This window comes from Tinamus guttatus, unplaced genomic scaffold (genome assembly GCF_059628265.1).
Source record: "Tinamus guttatus ecotype Peru unplaced genomic scaffold, ASM5962826v1 Tinamus_guttatus_pri_ptg000753l, whole genome shotgun sequence".
Lineage (NCBI taxonomy): Eukaryota > Metazoa > Chordata > Aves > Tinamiformes > Tinamidae > Tinamus > Tinamus guttatus.
Window position 1 is genome coordinate 536780 of NW_028289287.1, and position 19760 is coordinate 556539.

At 42.6% G+C, this 19760-nt stretch overlaps 1 protein-coding gene across 3 annotated transcripts; it reads left to right on the plus strand.

The window, feature by feature from the left end:
* Positions 1–5616: 5616 nt before the first annotated feature.
* Positions 5617–10167, plus strand: LOC104572034 (uncharacterized). Of its 3 annotated transcripts, none has more exons than XR_015914062.1 (2): positions 5617–5730; positions 9965–10167. XR_015914062.1 is itself a non-coding variant. In XM_088537390.1 (2 exons), the coding sequence occupies exons 1-2, from the start codon at positions 6256–6258 to the stop codon at positions 10008–10010; spliced, it is 807 nt and encodes a 268-aa protein (XP_088393516.1). In that variant the 5' UTR covers positions 6129–6255; the 3' UTR covers positions 10011–10167. The 3 variants fall into 3 exon arrangements, 2 of the variants coding, with proteins under 2 accessions (XP_010217474.2, XP_088393516.1); XM_088537390.1 differs by lacking the exon at positions 5617–5730 and adding an exon at positions 6129–7016; XM_010219172.2 differs by lacking the exons at positions 5617–5730; positions 9965–10167 and adding an exon at positions 5975–7020.
* Positions 10168–19760: the final 9593 nt, after the last annotated feature.

The window sequence follows — 19760 nt, forward strand, 5'->3', positions numbered from 1 at the left end:
GTTGTGGTGTTAGCATTAATCCAGCAGATGCATCCCTATTTCATGTCTAAAGTCTTAAGGAGGCATGCTTCTCCAGATAATTTTTCCCAAAGTTTTTCACTCTCAAATAATAAATTTATTCTGGAAGAATTAAAAAAAAAAAAAAAAAAGTACAGACTGAAGAAAGTGAGAGTTTCTGTAGTCAGCAGAAATTCTGCAGTAAACATAAATTATGAATTTTCTTTCTCTTTATTTATTCAGGCAAGGTGAGATTCAGTCCTAGGTTTTCCAATAAAGACGAAAGCCCCTAAATCCAAGTGCCAACAGACAATACAGTGATGACAATCAAATCTATTTTAATACATGCACCTACACACAGACATATCAATACCATCTGTCAGTGCTCAGACAGCTACATCTATATCATAATGTAGACAAGATATGAACTGAAGCATAAAGAAACTGCTATTAGTGAGCAAATGTCATGGTCAGCACTCTGGGACCCAGCTTCCAGGGCTCAGTTTCCAGGACTAAAGCACTATGGACAAGTGCTACCAGTCTTGCATATGGAAAAGGCACAAATTGATGCCAGTATTCATACCCAGAGAGGACAAAAATGGTTTGGGATGCTTGCTAAAGTTCCCAGAGTGCCAGGTTCACTTTCCTAATCTAACAGTGATATCCTGTATAAGCTGCTTAGCGCCAAAGTCACTGAAAATTAAGTGTCTTCAGTTGTTGACTTGATGTGGCTGGATCTTAGCCTCTATTACCTAACCAGACATATAAAAAACACCTGTGTAAAAAACACATTTCCTTACCTCCCAGGTGTGAATATAACTCATGTAAGACTAGGAAATGCTCTAGCAATACAGTAGAGGAAAGCGGATATAAGAGTATCAGAGAAACATTAACAGCTTTCTAGCACAGACAGGCTGTGCAGGATGGCAGAAATTCTTGTTTTCCCATCTTTTTAATTTACACATACATGAAAGCTCCAGGTCCATATTCCATGAAGTGGAGCAAACAAAAGAGCATTGACTAAACAAAGTTTACCTACAAGGAATTATTCTCTGTGAGTTCAAAAATTAACTCTGTTACACGTTAGTAGCCTGATTATAAAAGACATCTACATATCCGACAGCTATTGCCACATCCTCATAGACAGGCCTACCAAATACATCTGCCCATTGAAAGTATCAACTAAACTCTCTATGTGTAAACTGAACCCAGGCAAAAGAAAGACTCAGGCATCAAAAGTTTAGTTGGTTACAGTATTATTGCTTTTTAGACCCCACACTTCAAATAGCATATACAGCTTATATAAGTATTCCTTTTTCATCCCATCTTATGATAAGGAGTTAGAGTGCCTGTTCTTCTGTGCAAGAAGCAAATTAAGAGTCCAGCACATGGTTCTGTTTAAAGAGAAGTAGTCACTAATCCCAGCAGATTTAAGGGCTACTAACCCAAAGTGGATAGAGGTTCCTCACCTAAGGTGACTTCTAAAGCAAAGGACCTGAAAACACTATGCACAGACAAGCAACATGTGTTTTTGAACATGAAATAGCTACATCAATAAACACCCAACCCACTATTATCAGCTGAATGGCACGGGGTAAGAGAGTCTATAAAACCAGCACAAAAATAAAAGTAATTGCAGAACAGTAGCAATAACTAGCTAATATATCTGTACAGATAGGGCCAATTATAGAGTAAAAAGGATACTGAAAGAGCCTCAGCCTCCACCTTATCTCACTTAAAAGATGCACAGGAGACAAGGTATATAGGACATCAGGAAGCACCAACAGGGCATCTTCTGATTGAATCATGAGATTGGTAGTAGCAGAAGGAAACTGACTGTTGACAGCAGTAAAAATAAGAAACAGGAGACTGGTATGAAGATTAATATTCTTAAAAGTCTGTGAGTACAGGTAGAGAGAGCCACAGCAGAATGGAACTAGTGGCCACATTCCCACGAGGGACTGTATACTAAGAACTACAGCAAATAACCAAAGACTTGTAAACTGACACTATATATATACATATATATATTTTTTTAAAGATACAGTAATATGCGTTGAATTTTGAAGCAGCAGAAAAGTTGCTAGAAGAAAAAGCCTGGAAAGGAACAGCGTGGAAGCAAGAGCAGACAAGACAAGTTGTTTAATAAAAGTAGTTGACCACGAGTCCGATTTTTTAACTGGAAGTATTTTAAAGTAAATCACATTTTTTTTAATTTCACTGTTATACTTTTTTCTTTTTAAAAATTAAATCTATTTAAATTAAATATGAAAATATCTCAATGCATTCTAAAGTCCAAGCTGACAGGAACCTATCAAAATATTTTAAACTACATTACAAATATATTGAAGCACCGCATATCCGTTGCCAAAGTTTTAAAGAAAATCAACCATAAATTGAGATGATACTAAGACCAGAAAGCTTAGTTTACTCTCCAGTATGAATAAGCATTAAATGTCAGATCAATGACAATAATCAGCTTTTTTTTTTGTCTTTGTTCAATCAATTCCTCAATTTTAAAAATAAGGCTCTTTTTAAAACATATTCAGTTTATTTCACTAATAAGGCAAGTTTGCAATTCTATTTTTTGTGTTTTAAATAATTCAAAATTATTGTACTGTAATCGTATAATTCCATAATTACAAATATTGAATTGTGATTCCCAATTATTGTATTATAAAATTATACTTCCAAAACTATCTCGACATGTCTAAAATTGACAAAGGAATAATTTGATAAATAGGAAGTGTAATGCAACATTTTATAAAATTATGAAATTCACTATCTATGTGTCACAAAACATTTATGTTAATGTTTATAACTGCTTGTGCATACATGTAACTGTATTTTCCTCATCATAAAGAACATATATAGATTTTGTGCAAAGATTACTCTGAGTTAAAAAATCCATAATCACCACCAAACAATGAAAATCAACCTTTCCTTTAGAGGGCAGGGAAGTGGAAATATGCCTACAGAATAGTATTATTATTGCCTAGTTAATTCAAATTTGCTTGCTTAGTGACTTAAACCATGACTAAAATCCCTATTATGAATTATTTTGGTATGATTTAAATTACTATACTACTATAGTACTTTATAGTAATAAAGTACTATAATTACTATAAATTATTCACATAAAACCACCCTGCTGCCACTCTCCAATCTTCTATTGCTGTTATTCTGATGACCATCATCTTTAGGAGAGTTATATTTCAAAGCTTTTAGCAACGATTTCCTGGCCATCTTCCCAGCTTTACTTTACCAACTAAATTTCAGGCTTCATTTCCATATCCTGCAGCCACACCATTTCACAGACATGGAAGTACTTCTTTGGGGCAACAAAACCATCTCTGAACAGGTCATTCATCTTCCTTTTTGATATCCACCTCCTTTCGTGCCTCCACTCCTTATAATGCTGCTACATCAGCATGTAAAATACAAGTAATCTTCCTCTGTTTGGTATCTCCACAGCTGCTTTACTGACATTTTGATCACAGCTTTCAACTTCCCTGTCTGTGATTACTGACATTGCAAGCAACAGATCTCCAACTCTGGGGAACAGGCAGAATGCAAGAGCTACTACATGGTTCCCACTTATCACTTGCTCCTTAAAATTTATTTTTCAAGATTTTAAGCTCCTCTCTGAGCGGAATGCTCAAGTTTCTGTATTCATCAATAAGGGGGTTTCTCCACAGTTTGGCTGAAGAGCAGGACAAAGGGAGGGGAGACTGAGTGGAGCCATGAGCCGAGTGGGACAAAAAGAGCCACCTGCAAGGAGATGGGGGCCTTTACAAAGGGCAATTCCCCCACATTCTTCAGCAAGGGGGTCAAAGGAGTTGGTGAGCTCAGGTGAGAACAGATGGCGGGAGGCCGGAGTTTGGTGTAGGCGGGCCGGGAAGGCTGTAACTTCTGAGTACCTTGGCCAATGGGGAAAAGGAGAGGGCGTCCCTTGGTCGGGAAATTAGGATAAAAGGGGGGCTGCGTCCCCCAGCAATTTGAGAGACCCCACAGGGATATGCCTGGTGCACTCTCCCTTTATTTGAATAAAGTTTTAGGACTCCTCTGTCTCCTTGTTGGACATTCAGTTCTTGACAGTGAGATTTTCTGCACATCTCCCTCAAAACCTCTATAAGTTTAGAAAAGGCTTTCTCCTTCTCACACTGACTATACGGGACAGTTAAGCACTTCATTGATTCTTCCTCTTCTTTTGCACCTATGAATAGATTTTCTTGCTGATCTACACATTTTAATTTCTGTCTTCTACTGACGAATTCTCATGGTCAATGGCAGTACCTCAATGAAGCAACATTTGGGTATAACATCTGCATAACAATTACTGGGCAGAGCTGTTTAAAAAAGACTGGTAATAGAACAGAAAACAGTTTGAGGAGAAGGGAGGGGACAACAGAACCATTCTCTGTTTCAGGTAGGAAGGGAACTGTGGCAGGTTTTTTTTTAAGGGCACAGAAGCACAAGAAGGCCAGGTCTTTTGCTTTTTTGCAAGACCAGCTCCTCTGCCTTCAGTGTTTAATAACAGTGGAAAATGCTAGCATTTAACTCCTCAGCAAATTCTGTAATACCCACAACCTTTTTTTTTTCATTAATATTTATTAAGTGTGTAAGCATACGCAGGCAGGTGTCAGTTCAAATTCTGCAAACCCTAAACGCCTAAAACAGATGTGTCCTTTTGGTTTTCTCTGTACTTCCAAATCACGTAACTTAACTGCATGAAAGTCTCATGAAAATCTACACTACTTTCTTAGCTTTTTTTTTTTCTCAATTTTTCCATGTGATCTGATTATTAGACAGCAAAGCTGCAAACTGCAACTTTTTTCATCTTCCAAGCATTTACGAAAGGCAATCTGAGGCTACAGGACGACCTGGAGAAAGATGAGGATCAGACCACATCAGTCTCTTCATTCAGACCTCCACAGCTCCCAGCTCCAGCTGCCTGCAGCCCCATCCTCCCTCTGCTTCCCCAGGGCTTTTCAGGTTGCTGTCAGGCAAAATGATGGATACGTGCCTCCAGCAGTAAGCAAGCTGCATTAAAGGTCGAGGGAATGTGGCGGTAATAAGGAAACCAGTGAAACTCCAGCTCTCTGTGCCATGGTGCCTGGCTGAGGACAGATGCTGCATCTGCAGCTCACTGGGCTGCATGTGCAGATGAGCCGTGTCGAGGCACAGGTACGTGTGTCACGCATCCCCCAGCCTCACTCAATGGGGCACCCGGCTCAATCAGGGCAACCCTACGAGTCACTAGCGCACCCCTAGCACGGCCAGGGGACAAGAGGTGGAAAATGATTACATAAAACGATTAAGAACGGTAGGACGGGGCAGCAACCTCACTGCCTGCCCCGCGATGTTGCTAACCTCACGAGAGGGGAAACCCGCTGCAGCCTGATTTCGGCTTCGCTGAGGCCCCATGGGGCGCCAGCGAAGCGGCGCCGGCGAGGCCGGGTGAGGAAGAGGCGGGCGGCTCCACGCTGGCAGCGAGGTTGGGCGCCGGGCGAGCGCCGCGGCCGGAAGGCGCCTGCCGGCCGGGGCCGCAAGGGTTACACCGCAGCGCCGGCCGCCTCCCGCGGTGGGGCGGGGGCCAGGAAGTGCTCGCCGGCGGCGCGGAGATGCGGGCGGCGGCGGCCTTCGCCAGGGAGGCGCCGCCGCGGCGCGCGGCCTGCGCTGCCGCCCCCTAGGGCGGCCCAGGGCGGGCGGAGGCGGCCGCCGCCGGGCCAGGTGAGCGCGCTGGGAGCGCGAGGGCCGCGGGGCCCGGGGGCGGCCAGAGCCCCCCGCCCGACCTCCTTGTGGGTCTTTTTCCCCGCCCCACGCCGATGCCGGCCGGGAGTAACTGGGGCGATGTCATGGTGGAGCGGTGCGGGGGGCTGGTCGCTGCAGGGTGGCGCTGCCCTGGCGCACAGCATCCCTGGGCAGCAGCAGAGGGGGCACGCATGCTGATGGCTTGTGGAGGCCGCAAGCAGGGCGACAGGCAGCAGCCTGTGTCTCGACTTGCCCCCTCTGCCCGCAGGTGATGGCAGCATGAGTGAGCATGAGGAGCACGGCCGGCAGCCAGGTGGTGCGGCTGCGGCCCAAGCCCGCGGGAGCCTCTCGGACTTCTTTGTGAGGGAAGCGTTGCTGGCAGACCGCAACGCAGGAATCGCCTGTCCATGTCCGGACCTCCTCTCGGAGGAGACAAGGCCAGAGAAGGCTCCTCACTGCAGCTTCCGCAAGAGGAAGGATACGGTGGTCCACCAAAGAGCATTCATGGGAGAGAAACCGTACATCTGCATTGAGTGCGGGCAAAGCTTCAACCGCAGCTCAGACCTCATCCGCCACCAGCGGATCCACACCGGGGAGAAGCCATACGTGTGCGCTGACTGCGGGAAGAGCTTCAGCCGCCGCTCCCACCTCATCCAGCACCAGCGTGTCCACACGGGTGAGCGGCCGTACCAGTGCAAGGACTGCGGGAAGAGCTTCAGCCAGAGCACTCACCTGGTGCAGCACCAGCGCAACCACACCGGTGAGAGGCCTTATGTGTGTGCCAAGTGTGGGAGGAACTTCTATCAGAACTCGGGCCTGCTCCGCCACGCCAACTTCCACACAGGCGAGAAGCCCTACAAATGCCCCCAGTGTGGGAAGCGCTTCAGTGACAGCTCCAACCTCATTGCCCACCAGCGTCTGCACACTGGGGAGAAGCCCCACAAGTGTGCTGACTGCAACAAATGCTTCAGCGAAAGCTCCAAGCTGGTCATCCACCGTCGCATCCACACTGGCGAGAAGCCTTACTTGTGCCCTGACTGCGGGAAGAGTTTCAGCCAGCGCTCCCACCTTGTCCAACACCGTCGCACTCACACTGGGGAGAAGCCCTACAAATGCGTCGAGTGTGGGACCTGTTTCAGTGACAACTCTACCCTCATCCGTCACCGTCGCACCCACACTGGGGAGAAGCCTTTCAAGTGTTCCCAGTGTGGGAAGAGCTTCAGCCGCAACTCTTATTTAGTCTCACACCAGCGAGTGCATGTGTGGTAGGCAGTATCACTAGGAGTGGTCTGTGGATCTTCTGGGATGCAGATCCTGATCCAGGCCTGTTCAAAATGTGCCCAAGGGAGGAGAAGTATAGATGAGGTCACGTCTACACCAAGGGTACCAGGCTCAGGGCCTCTGGGCTCTTTCAGGCAGGGAACCAGAAGAGTAGCTCTGGGCTATGTTGCTACTTTCAGCCACCTCCTTCTATCAATGCACTTCAGCCGTAGGCAGAAGATGGGCAGTAGTTCTGGATTCCAGGGTCCTGCCATCCTTTTTCCCCAAGTACTGTGCCTGCATTTTTTCTGCCACATGACCAAAGTGCAGGCATTCCCTTCCACCTTCCCATGACAGGTGCCTGGAGAAAATATGCAACATGAGAAGCTGCTTGCATGTGCCCATTTGGTGACCAAACAGCAAATGTCAGGCAAGATGCCTGTGTCTTGGTCATGTGTGGCCACATTAAGAGAAATAGGATGGTCCTTGAATGTCTCTTTAAGGAGCACACCTAGCTGAAATGTCGTGGCCTATATAATACTGCACAGGTTTATGGAAGCTCACCATAGCTGTGTTGTGATCTGGCTATGATGGCCAGGATGGCCAAAGCTAAATAAGGCCTGCATCATGCACACACAGTACGTAGGCCAACTTGGAGCACAGGCAAAGGTCACTGGAGTCTGCTTGCAAAAGGGGAGTGTAGACACAACCTGAGAGAAGGAAGGAATGCATTCAAAAGGCTACTGCAAATGCTGCTGGGATGGTAGGAACAGCATGGGGGAGCAGTGTGATAGGGACAAGGCTTACTCTGGAAGTCTTGAAACTGGTGGGTAATTGATACAGCAAACTGTCTAACCTGGAGGTTAAAAAAAAAAAGAAGAAGAAGAAGAATTACACTTGCTGCTGCTAAGGCTGTGGTACACAACTTGGGCAGTGTGTGCAGTTTCCCATAAGTTTATGCTGGTGTGGCCTTCTGGTTCTGCAGAGTTAAGATTCATATGTATGGCCCAAGTTGCCTGGTCTAACCTGCGTTGTAAAATGGGACAGAACAAGAGCATACTGAGAATGACTTGATTCCATACCAGTATTTCCCAAGTCCTGTTTTGATCAGTGTATGTGTGTGTGTGTGTGTAAATAACATCTATATGTTTGTATTCACCTATGTATGGACTTGCTTTTATAGAAGTGTATCTTCACAGTCACACACTCTGGCAGTGGTCAAGAAGGTATGACACTATACCATATCAGTACTGCTGAAAGCATTAAACATACTGTGTATAGTAGCACTTTTCAATAACAAGCTACAAGAGATATGTTTGTATAAAAATATTTAAAATTTCATATCAGGACATTCAGTTTTATTCTGATTCCTTAGTGTGTCGGATCTGGAATTGTTCTTATAAATGTGTACACACACAAAATCGTGGCACCTCTGGTTGTAAAGAATGACTTCTAAATGGCACTCAGAGCTCTCCACCTCATTTTACATACATGCATATCAACATCAATTGAAGGACGTACCCCACTCATTCAGGATTTAATGACAAGGAATTGCAATGCAACACTTTAAATTGTTGCTATTTTTGACTGTTTTACTGCTATTTATTTTAGTGATGATACCTGACGTGTGCTTGTCCAGTATTGCTGGAGCTTAGGAAAGATTTCTAATTTTGTTATGGACTTCACTAGTCCTGAAGCTGGCACTATGGTTTCAGTATGTCTTTGGAAAAAAGCAGTACATAATGAAGCCCTCCATACTGGGGCTAGGGTGAGAAAAACTTTAAGGAAATAAAGATGCAAAAGAGATCCAGAGATTTGAGCAGCTGCTGGCAGGGATGCTTGTAAATGGCATGTTCTGCAGCTAGTTCTGCAGAACTTTCTGCTCTCCAAGGGACTGGCTTCCTTTCTGCAAGCTACTTCTTGACACTCAACTGCTGATAAAAATGCTGTTTTCATATTAAAAGTAAATCTTTAGGGGGAGCATATTTGTACCTCCTAAAGGAACAAAGCACGTTTGTGTGAAGCTGCTCAGGGAAATAGAGCTTTCTGAAATGGGGTGGGATTTGTACAGGAATCAAACCCTTCATTTGGAAATGAAAAAACACATTCTTGGTATTACTTTTTGTTGTTGTTGCTGTCCTCCCAACCCCCACCTGTCATTCCTCCCTCATGGAGGCCTTAAAACAGTCTCTTCCTGATTTCTAACTTTCTTCTGGAAAATGTTTTGGAAGTGTGTCTAATGGTCATCTAGAGGTCCAGCTGCAGAACTGAACCATTTGTATAGGCCTGACCCTTTCCAGTTTAAGTTCCCTGAAGGAAATCTAGAGCACTACAAATGTCTGGCTGAGAAGACTGCTGGCCTGAGAAAGTCAGCCAGTGAATGCATCTTTTCTTTGGGGAGTCTGAATGACATATGAATTACATATGCCCTCAATTACATATGAAACATCGTAGGAGATAAAGGGAATCACATCTGGGTCTGCACATGAGCATGAGCTCACAAGGGAAATCCTTACATCAAGATTTTGGTTTGAGAATCCAACTGCCTTTAAATACTTCATAACAGTTTTCAGAGCATATCTTTTCCTTCTGTGTGCTTTGTGAAGTGCTTTATGCACTAAAGAGTGCTCTATAAATTACAACTATGGATGTGCATTTATTTCTAAGATCTCTATGAACCTGTTTAAAACTGTATGCCAAATCAAGGTGGCCTTAGGCTTCACAGCACATTGCCAACACAGTAGCCTTAGCTGCTAGGATTTGATTGCACCATCTCTGGATTTCCTTTTCACGGCCAGTGTTCATTTTCCCTGTTCAGTGTCACTTAGCTCAAATCATTCACTTTCCCCAGATACTCACCCCTTTCCTGTTTGTGACCATCTAGCTTGAGGATATGGGTACCACTCTTTTTTTGCTGTTGCAAAAGTTATAAAATATGTTCCCTTTCTTCCAGGAGTTTAATCACTTTGTGGGTAGCACAAACTCACAAGCCAGATTGAGAAGATGGAGACATGGGTGTGTACAAAAGCTCAAGAACTGGAAGGTTGGCTTCTACAGCAGCTTGCCTAATGGCTTCTCTACTGGTTATTTTTTCCCTCAGGACTGTAGTGAGAGACTACTGGAGAGGAAAAAAAATAAAGGTAATAGCTGCTGTCATTTCAGCAGTGTCCCTTGCTCACTCCATCTTTTGGTCCTCAGGGTCCTCAGATGCTGCCCAGACTCTCCTGCCAGCTGAGCGAATTCTGCAATTTCCTGTTGTGCTACTGGTGCTTTGATACTACGGTGATACTATGGCACTTTAGAAATATCTAAGAAAGATGGGCAAATGGATGAATTATGTCTTTCTTTGAAATAATTTTTTTTTTCATCCCAGTGTTCTTTGTTATTCCACCTCTCTCTCTCTTTTTTTTTTTTTTTCCTCTTTTTATTTCCCAGAAAGACCTGAACATCCCAGTTTCTTTGCTCCTGACAGGACCACAGGGTTGCAGCCAGGCAGGTTTTGAAGATCTCCAAATCACTCTTTACCCTCAGTCTACTCCAACCAGATCTGGAAATACGTATGTCATCCTTCATGGAGGGATGACTATTACTTAGCACAGCTGATGTATAATACAATTAGGAATCCAGAGGGGAGGGCTGTTCTTAGAATTTCTCTTTGATATCACTTGCTGTATTTGCGTTAATCTGAAATGCTGGAGGATGGTACATACTGCTTACCCTGCCTTCGCAAGAGAAAAGGGCAGGGGCTCATCCTGGAGTAAAACTGCTATTAGGTGAACTTTGTTCTAGCAGATCCAGCTACTCTGAGCTTGCCTTACCAGTTCTATAAGCTGGTTTGTATGGGATCAGTTTTACAGCCCCTTGCTAGCAATGTCTATGTAGTAGAGATTGCTAAAATGCAACTTCTCTTACATTCCAGCTTAATTCATTGTTTATGATTGGAGAAAGAAATTCCTCTTCAACAGTTGCGTTTTCTGTGCTTACTACATTAAAAGATATATATAATAAAAATTCCCTAAAGCAAGTGTTTTAGATATAATCAAGCAAACAAAACTGTCCCTGCAAGCATGCTAGACTTTTCACTGTTCCCATTTCCCTTCTGCCCTAAATACACTGATCTGAAAGCAGGAGCTCCCATCTCCAGAGAAAGAAAAGCAAAGGAAAGGCAGAATGAGATCTCAATGGGGCTTTTTGCTTATGCCCTCCTGTCCTCAACTCTGAAGGGACTAGGACAGTTTAAAGTACCAGTTGCAACTAGCCCAGGCAGGATTCTTTTACGTGTCGAACACCACTGTAGCGTTACCTATGGTCATACAGTCTTGACTCCCAGAATTCAAATTTTATACAGCAGAGTGCCCCTATTACATGTTACTAAGGTGAGCCTCAGTTCACATCAGTGATGCTCATCTTGACCATTAAAAGCTGCCTTTTCAGCTACAAGTCTCATAGCAACAGCGCAAGCAGAGGATAAAGCCTGAATTTCTCTGTAAAACTCACCTGAGAAAGGAACTGTTTTAACATGCGTGAATTTCTGTGTTTTAGTATTTCCATAATCTGAACATCATACATCATGTAAGCCAGCTGATCTAGTTGTCCTTCTCCTGTTTTTTTTTTTGTTTTTTTTTCTTTCTTTTTTTTTTTAGTATATATGTGCAGCCTGTGTTGAATACACTGATAACACTGCTCTTGCAACCCTGATGGACTGTAGCAACTGGCTTTTTTCCTCTCGTACACCTGACTTGTTTAGAACAGTCATGCATTGTGAACAGATGTGAAATCCAAAGACCAAAGGAGAATTTTCAGAAGAAAAAATTCACTCTTTCTTCACAAGGTTTCCTATAGAGGAATCAAAAACCTGACAATAAGTTCAAAAGGAATGGTTTATGTGAAATATTTTCCACTAGAATGAATAATAAAGCAAAAGTCATATTGAAGATGCTCTTCCTGCTACGCTTAAATTCCCAATAATGTTTTTTTTAAAAAATACTTCAAGTGAAGTATTTTTAGTCAGCTTTAGTGAGCTGAAATCAGCTTTATCTTATAGCTGACTATAATTTCTGCAGTCACTTTTTCTGTTCTGCTATGTTAGCTATGTTAATATTGCTGTCTAATTAACACACTTACCATAGAATCATAGAATCATTATGGCTGGAAAAGACCTTTAAGATCATCAAGTCCAACTGTAAACCCATCACCACCATGCCTCCTAAGCCATGTCCCTAAGTGCCTGATCTACACACTTCTTGAACACTGTCCAGGATGATGACTCCACCTGGGCAGCCTCTTCCATTGCTTCACCACTCCTTCCATGTAGGATTTTTCCCTAATATCTAACCTGATATTAGCTTACATGCTTAGCTTATACATATCTTAAAAACCTGACCTTTTCTATGCTGTAGCACACTATGCCCCTCTAATTAAATACTATTTCTCCCCTCTGCAGAGGGGAGAATCTGGACAAGAGATGTCAACACTCCTGATTTGCAAAAATCTGACTGTTTCCTGTTTTAGACATACTAGTAAACAAAACAAACAAAAATGCCAGGTACTTATCTTAGATTGAGGTCTGATGAGCACTTTTAAGCTGATGTAATTTACAGCTGCTCCTTGAAAAGGCCTTCTCTTCTTTCCTTCCTGCCCTTCCAGCCATGCATTCCCAACTGCGCTGGATTGGCCCTATTTCTGCTCCAGCAGCACAATAAGCTGCATCAGGAAAATGCCTGGTCAGTCTTCTGCTGGATCAATTCTTTGATCTCTCTCATTGCAGAGCTGCCTAAGTTCTAGTTAGCAATGCAACCATTGACTCAGCGTGACTGTAAAACTGCATCCTGGAAACACAGGGCCAGTTCTTTAGCCCTCCTAAGCACTCTCCTTTGCTCCAGTAGAATCAGACAGTTCTAAGCTTGCTCTGAAGTGTCAAGAGAAGATCCCTTCCTGTAGCTACAGATAACTGACTGCCCGAGAGACTGTATTTGGGGGACATGTTGGGATGGATGGGACAGCACGATTAGATCACAGTAAACCTTAAAAGTAGATGAAAGTGCCAATAAGCTACAACAGGCTATGCCAACTTCCCACATTCTCATGGATTAAAAAAGAGCAAAGATGTGCAGATGCCCTTGTTCTCTTCCCTTCAGCACTCTGTGAAAAGTAGAGTTCAACAGTATTTAAAGATCAGGGTCACATAAGACTTGCCTGTAGAGCCATGTGGGAAAGTGATTGAAAACAACTGTACCACTCCACAGTCCTACTTGCAATCTTCTCTCTGGCTTGTCTACACAGCCATAGGGAATTGGCTGAAGTATCACACAGAATCACAGAATGGTTGAGGTTGGAAGGGACCTCTAGAGATCATCTAGTCCAACCCACCTGCTCAAGCAGGGACACCTAGAACATGTGGCACAGGGTCGCATCCAGTTGGGTTTGGAATATCTCCAAAGAAGGAGACACCATGACCTCTCTGTTCCAGTGGTCAGTAAAGGAGTTCTTCCTCATGTGGAGATGAAGCTTCCTGTGTTTCAATTTGTACCCATTACCCCTTGTCCTGCCACTGGCTACCACCAAGAAGAGTTTGGCCCCATCTTCTTTACATTCTACCCTCGGTATTTGTACATGTTGGTAAGATCTCCTCTCAAACTTCTCTTCCCCAGGTTAAACAGGCCCAGCTTGCTTAGTCTTTTCTCATAAGATAGATGCTCCACTCCCTTAATCATGTCTGTCATTCAACCCTGGACCCTCTCTAGAAGCTCCATGTCCCTCTTGTACTGGGGAGCCCAGAACTGCACACAGTACTCCAGGTGTGGCCTCACCAGAGCTGAGTAGAGGTGGAGGATCACCTCCCTCGACCTGCTGGCAACACTCCTCCTCATGCAGGCCAGGATCCCATTTGCCTTCTTGGCCACAAGGGCACATTGCTGCCTCATGGTTAACTTGTTGTCAGCCAGGACTCCCAAATCCCTCTCTGAGGAGATGCTTTCCAGCAGGTCAACCCCTAATCTGTACTGGTGTCTGAGGTTATTCCTCTCCAGGTGCAGGACCCTGCACTTGTCCTCATTGAACCTCATGAGGTTCCTCTCTGCCCAGCTCTCCATCCTGTCTGGGTCCCTCTGAATGGCAGCACAGCCCTCCGGAGTGTCAGTCACTCCACCCAGTTTGGTATCATCTGCAAACTTGCTCAATCCTTCCCAATCCTCCTTGAGAGGATGCTGAAACTCCTCAGGCTGTGAAGTTCTTGCACTATCCCCTCACTGTCATCAGTGCTCAGGCCAACCAGCTCCTGGTAGGGCTGTTCTTGAGGAGGGAGAAGTCACAAGTAGTAGGGCATAAAAATGAAATGGTGGATATTTGTAAATACTCTTCCCAAGGAAGAACAAATCAAAGAGCAAAGTCAGAAAAAAACAAGATTTGGCTTGAGAAGAAAGAGAAGATGTATTCTCATCTTTAATAAGAAAGATTATTATTACAGTTATTTTCATTATTTATTATTACAGATATTTTCATTACAGTTACTCTCCTCCCAGGATATGAGAAGACAAAAATCACATCACTGCTGCTGTGGTCCCATAGTGTTGTGTGGATGCATTTCAGTAACAATACTTATTTTCCAGAGCTGAGAAAAAGAGTTGGACCTTAGAATACATCCACAAATTGGTACCTCACTCCCATAACACTAAGCTGTTCTATTCATGCCTGTGAAGAATAGCCATCTATTCTCATGCTTGGTGTCCCTGTATCTGTAGTATCTTTTCACATTTGGCAAAAAAGCATGTAACTTTCTCCCCATCCCATAGAATAAACAACATAAACCAGCCAATCAGTTCATAGCATACTGCCTTTTTTTTTTTTTTTTTTTTGCAAATACACCATATGAAAGACTACCAAAACAAAGCTTGTGTGAAGACTCTCTATCCTGGGTTTGCGTACAGTGAGATTTGCTGTCCTGGCACACAGGAAATCAGGTGAAGGATTCCTGACTCCTTGTTCCTGCAACTCCTTCAACTGGCTGCAAAATTCATTCGTATTTCTTGTGGAAAACATGTCTCTGAGGCTATGCTTGCCTCAGATTCCTACAGCTGCTAGCAGCTCTGGCTGACTTGTGACAGCAGATTACTTCAGATAGCTGAAGCTTGCCATCCCCAGCCACCCGCTAGGTTATTTATAACTTGGATTGCTTCCCTGAGGCAGTGCTCAGCACAGTCCCACAAACAGTACTGCTGGCATGAGTGAAGGAAAATGGTGTGCTGCAGTGGGGGGAGGGTGTTAGCAAACAGCCAAAGAGCACAGCAATGCCTTAATATTGCCACCATGCCATCCACATCATGAAACCACTACATCAGGGGAACAAAAATGATCCAGGAGAAAGCAGAACCAAGATATTAAACAGAACCTCCCTTAACATATGTGAAATACTTCCAAAAGAGAAGGACCAGTTTATAAACCTTTTATTTTTCAAGTGTACATTATGCAGCTGGAGTCAGCGATCAGCTCTTGTTAAGCAGCTTGGAGGAGAGTAGCTGCCAGGTCTGAACTACCCTGCTCATCCCATTCAGTCTGCAGTTTCACCTGCACTTCTTTCAAAAGCAGTACCAATTTGCACATCCTTCATCTCTTCCCTCCTGCAGTTGGCCCAGTGTGGCTGTTTCCTCAGCTACATTATGAAGCAGCCTGGGGACTTTCAGTGACTGAAGAGTAACTGCTGCTATGAATGGAAGCTGGGGGTCCTTACAGCTTACCTACATGCTTACATCTTTGATAGCCTGCATGCTTTAATGTTACATCCCACAGAGATCAAAATTTGCCATCTCAGTAGTTTGCCTGGTCTCCTGGCACGAGCAGTTCTCTAGATGTTTTCAAAATGCTTTTCAAAATGGATGAATGTTTTGCAAAATGATTTTAAAATGCTCTTGTGATGATCTGGCTTTTTATCCCAACATGCAGCTTGTTTTGTGCTGCTATGAGCACACAGCACAAGCAGAGAGGCAATGGTGCTGTCTCTGTATGCTGAACCACAAAGAAATACTGTTTCCATGTGCTGCAGCTTAGAGTAACCTTGACTGCATCAGCCCCTGTTCCTGAATCCAGCACACACTTCTGGATAGGGTAGCCGAAGTCATGAGTTGTGATGGTTTGGATTAGTGCTTGTGTGCTGTTGCCCCAACCACAAAGCTTGTTTTCTTGTTGCAGTAAGTTTAATCTAATATGGGTAGATTACGTTTCTCCTTTCACCCTTCCCTGAGCCTTTTCTTGCTGGGATGCTCTCTCCCACTTCCTTTCCTCTCTCCCCAGTCACATACTTCAGCAGACAGAGCAGGTAGAGAGTGGGAGCTAAGTTCCTCCTATGTTTATGGAGTCCTTTGCATTGGAGAAAAGTAGTACCGGTGAAGGATAAATATGGCTCAATTGAAAATATGCCAATATGAGTATATGCAAAAGACCACACATTTCAATTTGTGATTTTTCTAGAAAGCTCATGTAGATGACAAAGACCACAGCAGTCTCAGACGTTAAGTCTGAAAGAAGAAAGAGTGTTCCGCTGCAAAATCCTGAGGGGAAAAAAAAAAAGGTAGCCTTAACCACTTATTCAGAACTGCACTCTGTGAACAAAGATGCCACTAATTCTGTACTGTATTTACTGGTCATCAAAATGTTCTGTACACCAAAAGGTCCAATTCCAGGTAGCCAGATCCTGGTGATATATGATAGCATGGTCAAATAACATGCCTGGACACGCATGGCAAATACTGACCACTATCAAAAGACCACTGATAAGCATGAGATAGAATTTAAAGATGGAATGCAAAGCATAATTAACAACCTCAACCTTATTCAAAAACAACAACAAAATTGGCTCAGTCAATTAAAATCTCTCACTGTAGTATGCAACTTGATCCTCTAGGCTGCCTCAGCAAGAATTGGCTGGATTGACTGATAGATGAAGCCTTTGCACCACCCAAAGGCAAAAGGAAAGGATTTAAGGATTTCATGAGACAGTGACCCCTGACGAAATTCTATTCAAAATGGAATATAAAGATACCAGCTGAAGAAGAAGAAATGCCACAGCAGTTATGGTTCAATGAAATCCCTGACTTGCTGCCACATTTACTTAAATCTTTAAGACTTTGTGTCTTAAAGAATTAAATGTGGCCGTAAGGACATGCAAAAATTCATGTTTTCATGTGGTGTCAAGAAAACATTTCCTCAGGAAGATAATGAGAAAATATAGTAATACATAATAATAGTGCATTATCTAGTTAGAAATCAAGCCCCTCTCTAGGGACCATGGTCTGAAAAGAGCACAGGAGTGCCTCTATTTGCCTGGAGACTGGCTGTTACGAACTGTGGCAGGGGGATAGGGGAATGGTCATGCTAAAAGACCAGTCATGAATGATGAAGGGAAGCTAGAACAAAGGCAAAAAGGAAAACAATAGGCAATAGGGGTATGGATTGCTAAAAATCAGTGGTGCAAAAGGGAGAGGGGCAGCCAGCATGGTCACTAGCTGTTTATGTAGTTTGCTATGGATTCGGCAGTCACAAAATGAGATTGAAAGGGAAAACAGACATCTCTTTTTCCTGATATTACTTATTTTGAAGGTGCAACTCAGTAGCACAATCACCATGGCAGCAAGGCCGAAAAAAGCTTAATCTTGTTTCATATAGAGTCTGTGAAATATCGTTTGCCATCTTTTCCAAAAAGCTGCTGTCTTCTAGGTAATATTCAGCTGCAGTGCCTGTTTTCTCAGAGAAACTGCAGAGATCTCTCTGTGATTTTTCTCAGAGGTCCTTGAGGTCAAATGATTAATTTTACACATTCATGTGAAGTCACTCAGAAATGATCTGCAGGTGAAGAATTTACTCATCCTTAGGTAGGGTTTTTCTACCTTTGGAATATTTTGTATTGTCTAAGAAATACACAGGGTCATTCTCCAGTTTTTCACTGGAGAACCTAATTAGAACCTAACTCAGCCCTCACATGACAAAATTAATTTCTGCTGAGTTAACGAGAATTGTAGATGGAGTTTTGCCTAGAGCCTTTCAGGAGCTTTGCATCTTTTTGATGAGAGATTTCTACCTGTAACACATAACTTTCCAAAGAAGTTTCTCAGCTACTTAGCTTACTGCATTTTCCCCCCCTGTGGCCTTTTCAAATACTACACAGAAAATAGTCAAAAGCTACAGCAACTTTTTTGGAGGAAATTTAGCATTCTGTGATGAAATAAAAAAAAATGTAAAAAAGAGATTGAAAATCAAAGCTTTCTGTGAAATAATATTTCCTCAGAAATAGCTTTGGATCAATATATTTTTATTTCATTTGCACTTTACTTCTTTACATACTTCTGTAATTTAGTAACATTTAATCATAATGAACAAAAATATAATGTCATGCCATTAATCTTTAAATAAAAATGGAAATGTTCAGTCTTTGCAAAGTAGTTTTGATATATTTTTCCAAAAACAACCTTTCCAATGGAAACCATTCTGAATAAATATCTGCCACCGAAACTCACATTACTCTTGTTACCTTCTGCAGCTTCTGTACAATCACTAGCTATTATCATTAGCATTAGTTTCATCTCAGCTTCTTTCGCTTTCTTATCATGCACAATTACCAAATGTGAATCTTCAGCTCTTAAACTGCCAGTAATGAAGAGAGCCCTGTTAACACTCAGTAAAGTTTACAGATCCTTACAACAGTTTGCAAGTCTGTTCTTGCTCAATTGGAAAGAACATAATGAGATCTTAAATCAAGATTTTACCAACAAGTTGGTGCCCAGAAGTTGTGGTACTCTTGAAATGACCAAGGTCAGCTTCCCATATCTGTTAGAATAGGGATGGAGTGGAGAGCATTTGATACCTCATGTCTTTTTTAGACTTGGGAAAAGGAGAAAAATATGTTAGTCATTCCTAATTTGCACAGTGTATTTGGATCTGCTTTGGTTTCTTCACTACAGTCATGGCTCTAGCTGCAAAGTGTAATTTCTGGAACTGGGAATAAAGCCACACTTACAGTTTTAGAATTTGTCTCTGGTAGTCAAAAGGCTATAAAAATGGCTTTTGTGATCTTAGTCCTGGATCCATGGTTCCCCAGTCATCCACAGCAAGATTTAAAATTAAATAAATAAATTAAAAAAGAAAAAAAAAATGATTAGAAAACACTATAGAATAATACTACTAATAAAATTAATCTAAAAGGGACACGATGTGAACTCTCCATAATGCTGTCTCCACAGCTGAAGAACTGAACCTATGTTCCTCTGTGAATACTTTCTCTACCAGGATTCCTAAGTTAATTAACATTCAGTAATAAATCATGTACCAGATTTAGACAAAACAATGCTACCTAAAAACAGTTAAAAAACAGAAAAAAATATGCCTTTGAACACAAAAGTCTATTTTGACTGTAAATCTCACCCTTTCATTTATAAACAAACAGCCTGTAGACTTTTGTGAAAGACAGAAAGCCTTAAAAATATTTAAAACCCTAAATTATAAAATTTATTTCTCAGAGAGTGAAAGCCAACCATCGCATATTACATAGCAATCAGATAGTGAATAACACCTCATCTAAAAACATATCTATAAAATCCAGACATTGGAGTTTAAATATTTAGGATCTGTTTCATGCTGCAATAGTCTCAACATAGTCTCAATAACAGGCATATTTCCTGATCTGACTTTAGTTAAGCCCTGATCAGACAGGATGATACTTAGGACCTGGAAAACCTGAAGAAAGAGTTTTTAGTGCCACGGGC

Bases quoted from the DNA above. Each gene is read 5' to 3' on its own strand.
- LOC104572034 (XM_010219172.2), top strand. From the start codon at position 6,031: ATGAGTGAGCATGAGGAGCACGGCCGGCAGCCAGGTGGTGCGGCTGCG.